Here is an 8,071-nt window from a genome sequence, read left to right on the forward strand (position 1 = left end):
ACCACAGCTCAGACCCTCTAGGCTAGCCGTGGCCATGCTCCCACTGCCGCCCATGGCCGGCGAGCCAACCATGCCGCTGGGACGGGGAAGTCCAACCCTAGGGGGTGGATTGGAAGATGAAGGCGGCGAAGGAGGTGGATGAGGCGCGGATCTTCTCATTCCCAGTGGCGGTCCGGCCATCGACGGTGAGGAAGGCTGGGTGGCGGGCAGCGCTAAAAAAAAACGAAGGACGCGGCGCCGCGGGGGAAAAAGAAAGAGGCAGCGTTGGGTGAAAAAGAAAGGGGGTGGCGGCGGAAAAAATTAGACGCGAACTGTTACAAATGTGTAATCGATGGCATTGGTGGGTAATTTCCACCAACTCCAAGAGAGGTTACAAAACCAGAGTTTTGAGAGCAACCCCTGAGGTGCTCCGTGGTTTTGGTGGATCTGGAAGCTAGATCTCATTTTTTGCGGATTTGGATTTCACGGAGCTGGACCGTTTGGATGTAAAAAATAGGAGCGGAGCTGTTTTTGAGGATCTAAAGTTGCGTGGAGCTGTGCCAAACAGGCCCTTAGCTTCATGGTGATGTGTATGCTCTAGATCTGCAACTACAACTCATGGAAATTGTAGTTTTCATGCAGTTTTAGAATTACTTCCTAATTGCTAGCTGAATTTTGTTAAAAGCATAGCAAATTATAGGCAAATGATAAAAATACGCAGTAAATTTGGTTAGCTCTTTGATGATCTTTTTTATCTATGAAAAATGTTATTTGTATCACATGTATATTTCTGTTGCTAAATAAAATGGATGTTGCTAAATACCTAATCATTGGAATAAATAGTTGTAGTACTCTAAACATTCTGGAAAATTCAGAGTAGTATAGTGATGTGTTGCAAACAAACCTGTGAAGTTTGTAGCACCAGAAGACTAGTATAAAAACAGGTAGGCTTGATTTCCTATTTCTGCAATTTAGTAGTAATAGATTTTTAATAATTTTTCCAGTAGTCAAATTATGCTGAACTTCTTGCAGTAGAATCTTGATGTGTTGAGTTTGCTTCCATAAAACTCTCGGTCCAAACCACATGTATAGAATTAGTTTTGATTTATCTTACTTTCTATAGCTTTTTGATATGATTGAAATTAATCACTAATAGTGAGATTGCTTAAACTTTTGTTGTATGTTTGAGTTGCTGCATTCCTGACATTTCATTGCATACTTGCATTCATATAGAACCGGTAGCAGAAGGAGCAGTGTACGAGTTGGTCGCCGAGGAGGAGGAGGAGCAGGAGCTGTAGTAGCAGGAGCAGCAGCAGGACCTGTAGTAGCAGGAGCAGGAGCCACAACAAGAGCAGCCAGAAGCCTCGGCCCAAGGTTGGAAGGGCCGAAGGCTTAGTTAGGCACTAACTCTCCCATTGGAAGGCAAGCCTCGGAGCATAACCCGTACTTTTAAGACTATGCAATGTTTTACTTAAGTATTGTGCATTTACGTTTTCTAGAAGTTGGATGAAACCATAGATGCATGCTCCTTAGGATTCCCTGGTTATACTAGTACGTGCAGGTCGATAGAACTGCCATGCCAATTAGGACCGGTAGAAGTCGACTGATTTGCTGTCACTCGCAAGAATATGACCTTTGGTAGTTATGATGGCTCTTGGAAAATGGTTACTATGGAAATGATTGGAGATCGGGTGGGGCTAGGTTTGTTGGATGATCGGTGTGTGTCGTTTGAGGACCGTACCATTGTGGCACATTGATCGGGGATTGAAAAGTACTAATTCAAATGCTGGGAGTAGGAGGTAGTCGAAACCAGTAAGTTTAGTACTTGATTCACTACGGGGTGTGAACTCCTACCCAACACCTCTAGGCAGTTGGTGTGACTACGAAGCACAGGTGCATCTAGGGTCTTACATTAGGCCCAAGTTGTTCGTGGTTTGGTGGAGCAGTTCAGACATTCAAGGGCGAAGCTGGGAACGGACTGATGCGTGTGGCCTTTTTGGCACATGTGTCGTGAGATTAGGTTTACCTTGCAAGGGATAAAATCGAATTGATTCGCCGTGACTCGCAGATACGAGAGCCTTGATCTTTCTGTCTCATCGCAGTAAAGAAGTGGAACATGATGTTGATTATGGTTATTACTGTTGCTTATCTAATTAATTGTTTTTCTACATTGAATTGTTGTGTTTATGCAAATCTAGAGAATAGGTGCTATCATATAAAACTTGGCTAAAATATTGAAAGGAAGGACTCACTCTTAGTTGCTCTTTGGCAAACAAACACAGCAGCCAAAAAGCCTTGCATAGTAGGAGTCAGCTAAGCATATACCATAGTCGGGTAAGCCTTACTAAGTATTAGTATACTCAGGGTTGTTGTTGTGACCCTATTTCAGGTGGCGTCGCTTCTCGTTGATGACACATTGGTGGGCTTGATGTGTTGTTCTCTACTCGGCATCGTTTATAGCTTTCTGTCTATCTTATTTTATTTTAGTTCCTATTTTCTTTCCGCTATGGGTCTAAAAGCTCTGTATCATTCTTGTATTTAAAGTCTGTTTGTAAAAGCTAAGTGTTGTATTTTAATTTATGTTAAGCTCTGTGATGTTCTATTATCTGCACTCACTTTCGCGTGAGACTTGTGGTGTATGTTTCGATCAAGATATTCAGTGGTTGAATTGGGATTTACCCGACAGACTGTCAGATTATGCCATTTTAAGTGCGTATGGACCGGATTAACTAGTAAGGTGACGGTTAGCGCACTTAAGCCAGTTTAATTTGGGCAGTCAGCCACAAAGAGAGGCTGGGTGGGGAGAACAGAGGTTGTGGAAGAGAAGAAAGGGAGGGCTGAGAGAGAGGGGTCTAGGCGCAAGAGATAGAGAGAGGGAGGGATAGGGAGTCAAACGTGAGCCGTGCTCTACACAAATCGTGGTGCATAAAAATTTCGGGTCCGAATGAACCATGACTGTTGGTTTTTATCTCGAGCTAGCGGTGATAGTTTTCACTGTGAGTTTTAGCTACCAACCGGTGGTGATGCCAGTTATCATTGCCGATTTTAATAGCTGCTGCTCCTATTTGTTTTGAAACCGGCGGTGAAAAGGCATCACCAAATGGTCCATTTAAAACTGGCAGTGATAGACTGTTAGTGATAACGCTGAGGCCCGGCCCTAGGGGAGGTCGAGCTGTGCGGCCGATCTGGGCCCCAAAAACAGAGGGGGCCATCCTCATGTATGCATGTATAGGGAATAAGTAGTGTTGCAGGCTTGCATGCAGGAGGTTATGGCTGCTTACATAGGGCCTGTTCGCTTCAGCTTATTCAGCTGGCTTATCAGCCATCAAATAGTGTTTTCCTCTCACAACAAATCAGCCGTTTCAGCTTTTCAGCCGGCTTATGAGCTGAAGCGAACAAGCCCATAGTTCACTTGGGCCAGGCCCATAGGACGAGCACAAGCAGCGGAAATCCTGAACGAGCGACTATTCACATGCCCTCCGCAGCTCTGCCAAAACACCGTCGGGCGACTCCTCGTCTCGTGTCTCCTCAACTCCTCTCCGCTTTATGCCTGCCGGCCTGCGTGATCCGATCCCCAGATTCCAGAGACTCACCTCCGACGCCGACGAACGCTAGAGGCTAGAGCCAATGGTGAAAAGGTAATAGATACTTGCCCCTCCATTGATCTTCACAATTCAAAATTCATCTTTATTGTAACTTGTAATTTACTTATTTGATTAAGTTGATCCAATATGTCAGTACATTTGTAAATTACTAATTACTTTGTTAAAAATTTTAGTGCCCTTGTGTCATCTAGAAAGCATGCATCAAGCAGTGAGAAAAGGAAAAGGTAGAAAAGTGCCCGTAGATGATTTGATAGAATTACAAAGAGGATCCATTGATAATTTTTTTAAGAGTAGTAGAAGTGCTCCAAGAAACCCAGATGAGTTGGCCCTTCTTTTAGTTTCGATCCGGGCCACAGAAGTCTCAGGACCAGGCCTGATAACGCTTTGTGTAGTAGCTAGTGATATATTCACTTCCTATACATATTGTTGTTTTTCAAGATTTTTCATACCTTCTAAATATGTTTTCAAAGTGGTTCCATATTCCATCTAGCAAATGGTTTCCACCCTATATTTTCCGGCTCAAGTACTTTTTATGTGCCAATGGCTACAGGTCAATGAATTCACAAAGCTAGATATGGTAGTTCCAATAATCCTTGGTGTTAGAGTTCTGTCAAACATTCCATGCATACTATTCATCTTGATAGCATAATTTGAAACAAAAGCAGTCGTTAGCAAAAAGATAACCATGCCATTATTAGACATATGGATTATTCATAAATTAAATTTAGTATTTGGACTCCAAACTCTTGAAGATGGTAGGATTCCTCTAGAACTTTACTGCAAAGTTATTCAAACTTTAAAGAGAGGTGCCACAGAAATAGCAAGGAAGGAGCCTAATCGATCAAAGTTGGCTGCAATCTTGCAAGACATAAAAGACCTAAAGGAAAGCTATGTGAAGCTGGAAGTGAATGGGATAAAGAGAGATAAAAATTTAATTGCTCATGAATTAGCATAAAGTAATAAACAGCTCAGCTGTTTGGATTGCTGTAGTACCGAGTTTCCTAGAGAAGCCGCGATACAAAATGATTGTAATCCTGGTTAAGTAATGAAATATCTCTTTTCCCGCAAAAAGAAAAAAACTTTAAAGAGATGCTATGGAGGAGGATTATGGAACGTCAGCATCATTTTGGCATGATATGCTTCTCTTTATGCTTCCTTTTAATTTGAATTAATTTTAAGTGATCTACAAATTTGTTTATGCCATTCTTCCTTTTCTTTTGCGGCACAAGTTCCATAGAATTTTGCCAATTTTTAAATCAAAACTTCATTACACATGCTAGAATCCGGAAAAGGCATCACGTTCCAAACAAAGTAGATACTGTATTTCATTAACACAGACACACGATACAAGTCCTGGAATAGAAAGTCAAAGTACAAAGATACTACCGTAGCTTCAAAGACTAAGGATCAAACCCATACAAAAGAAGTAATTTGCATAGAAACGAGCTACAGCCTACAAGACAACGTAATTTGCATACTAGTAATTTTACGAGCACGATGCATCCTTATTGCATGGAGAAAACATAGACTACACGACGCACAGAGGTAAAAGCATGTTGGCTACAGTCCAGGCTTCACCTGGCTCCACTGCCACTGGTTTACGGGATTGCACCGCCACCACCTGGCATGTCAGGCTCAGGCCTGGTGGTGACGCCGGCGTGGAGAAGCAGCGCCCAGACGAGCGTGATAAACTCGCCGCCGCGCGCCATGGCCTGGACGTGGCCCTTGACGTTCTCCGACGGCGCCACGTAGAGTGCCATCTCCGACCAGAAGTCCGCCAGGATCCGGCACGCCGACGCCTCGTCGTCGGTGTACTGCGCCACCAGGTGCCGCCCGAGCTCCGCGCCCCGCCGGAGCACGGTGTCCCGCGACGCCTCGCTCAGCGCGGCCACCAACCGCCCGTACCTCCCCTCTGCAGACTCGCCGCCGCTGTCCGCCCCAAGCGCTGCGCGCGCGTCCTCCGACACCTCCTTGTACCGTTTGTTGGACCACTCGGCGCAGTCCGGAAGCAGCTCCGGCGCCGCCGCCACCAGGTACGCAAAGTAGTTGGAGAGGTGGCTGGCGGCGATCATGTCCGGCGTGGCCGACGTCGACTTCATCTCGAAGAGCCTCGTGGCGACGTGCCACGCGAGGATCAGCTCGGTGGTGCTGCTTCCGTCGCTGTCCCACGGCAAGCTTTTCTGGGTACCGTACAGGGCCCAGTCAACCGTGGCGCCGACTCGCCTCGTCGCCGCGCCGCTGTCTTTGCTCAGCCTCCCGTAGCTGTTCAACAGCGACCTGATCACCGCGTCCTTCACGTCCGGCGACACCTCGATCGACCTCATGAGCCCCGCTTTGCCGTAAGACTTCTCCGAGAGGAACCCGGCGGTGCGCCGGCGGAACCGGCGAGGCTCTAGCACCGAGTTCTGCCCAATCTTGTCGCGCCACCGCCTCGCTGGCCTGAGACGCAGCACCGCCGTGAGCGCCGCGTGGACGCAGCCGGAGCGGCGCCATGACTTTTCGTGCCTCATGTAGTGTCCAAGCAGGGCCATCTTGGTCCAGTTGGAACACACGCCGGCGACGATCTCCCATGCCTCGACGAGCACGACGGCAAGCAGGAGGGAGACAGTGATGACCTTGTAAGGAGTGGAACTTATCAGATTATCCTTGACCAGATAAATCCATCCCACGGCTACGGCTCCGACGATGATGAGGACGGAGCAGAGGTAGTTGAGAGCGGCACACCACCCGCCGAAGATGCACAGCGGGATGGGAGAGTAGTAGAAGTCACTTGCAAACCAGAGCTCGTCGACGAGGACACGGAACACTCGGTCGGTGTTAACCCCGGCGCCGACGCTGTCCATGCCTCTGAGAACAAAGTCAAGGGCCTCCCCTGATCCGGCGTCAGCCAGGGGGTACCCTGACAGCCGCCGCCGCAGGAGCTTGAACAGCGAGTAGGAGAGGCAGAGGTCTCTGAGCTCCTGCCGCTGGGCGAGGATGCCGTCGCCGTGCTCCGCCAACCTCCACACGCGGTCAAGCGTGACAAGGCTGCTGAGCTTGTCCTCAAGAACGTCGTTCTTGACGCGGTACCCCTGAGCAGTCTCCTCGACGAGCTTCTTCGTCTCTCCCATCACTATGTAACGTGGCACCTGCTCGTCGCCGTCGCCGACGAGCTGCGCCATGTAGCCGGCGATGAGCCGGGCGTTCTTGCCGAGAGCGAACGAGCCGCTCGCGCTCCAGAAGGCGGCCAGCTTGAGCGCCACCTTAGCGGGGCCGAGCGCACAGAACGCGACGAAGACGGCTCTATTGCTCTCCACCCATCCCGCCAAGGGAAAGCACATCACAATCAGCCACCCGACCCAGCCGTACCTGAACGCAAGCTCCCAGGGGGAACTATTGATCCTCTGCCCGTCGATGCTGACGTCGCCGGCGGCAGGCGAGGCCGCGGCGGCGGTGACGGCCGCCGCCGCGACGTCGGCGTTGCACTTGATGGTGAGGATAAGCACGGTCCACAGGAGGACGGTCCACATGTCCTTGATTTCTGGTTTGCATTCTTCAAGTTCGGCTTTTGGCAGAGACTTGTCGCACGGCTTCTTCTTCGATGCGCTGCTCAGCAAGAAGGAGATGATGGAGGACGTGAGCGGCAGGAACACGACGGAGAAGCCCCACACCAAGAAGCGGACCGCCGGGTGGCGGCAGCGGCGGCGGCCATACGTGCTCAGAGCCACCAGCGAGACGCTGAGCACGGCGGCGGCGATGATCCCTCCATTCACGACATCTTTACGGGTCAGCGTTACACCGAAGATATTAAAATCACCATCCATGTCTATCTGGGTACTTCCCCCTTCCCTCACTGTAGTAGTAGTAGATATGATGGAGTGCTGCGTGGCTGCGTGCGTATATATAGAAAGAGAACCCAACGGCGGGGAGTGTGATCTTCAAGGGTTTGAGGAAGCATAGTTGACTTCGGCGTGGCACAACTTCACTCGGCCAAAAGCCGTGTTTGGAATTTTCGTCGGATTTACTATTTTACTAGGATCGTACCCGTGCGTTGCTACGGGCAGCAATATATTTATATTGCAATCCACGGAGCATTCAACAAGATAATGATTATGTGAAAATAAACTTGAACATTAAAAAAAATTTAATCGAAGAATGTACTCATATTAAATGCACTGCTCCGAAGACTGAATGGTAATAAAAAGAGACATGAAAGTCTAAAGCCCACATTGATCATGTACTTATTCACAGTATTGCATCTTCGAGTTAGCACTTAGCAATCCATTCTACCAACACATAGCTTCACTCCACCTCGAAAAAATGTCACAAGCAAACTGAAAACAAATCAACCTGCCATCGCCGTAGCCACCAGCGCTGCCGCCGCATCCACACGCGTGCCGCAGCCACCCGGTGGCGGCCGCATCCACCCGCACGCCACCGCAGCCCCGTGCACTGCCGCCGCTCCTCGCCCCGCCGCTGCTCCTCATTGCCACGAGTGAGAGGCGAGC

The 8,071-nt window shown here is 48.8% G+C and overlaps 1 protein-coding gene across 1 annotated transcript; it reads right to left on the reverse strand.

Annotated features, from left to right (window-relative positions):
• Positions 1-5,182: 5,182 nt before the first annotated feature.
• LOC101768013 lies at positions 5,183-7,387 on the reverse strand. The gene is made up of 2 exons (XM_022826645.1): positions 7,050-7,387; positions 5,183-6,932 (listed from the first exon to the last, which is right to left on the reverse strand). Exons 1-2 carry the CDS (start codon positions 7,385-7,387, stop codon positions 5,183-5,185), a joined length of 2,088 nt encoding a protein of 695 aa, XP_022682380.1.
• Positions 7,388-8,071: the final 684 nt, after the last annotated feature.

Source organism: Setaria italica, chromosome V, assembly GCF_000263155.2.
Source record: "Setaria italica strain Yugu1 chromosome V, Setaria_italica_v2.0, whole genome shotgun sequence".
In the NCBI taxonomy this organism is placed as follows: Eukaryota; Viridiplantae; Streptophyta; class Magnoliopsida; order Poales; family Poaceae; genus Setaria; species Setaria italica.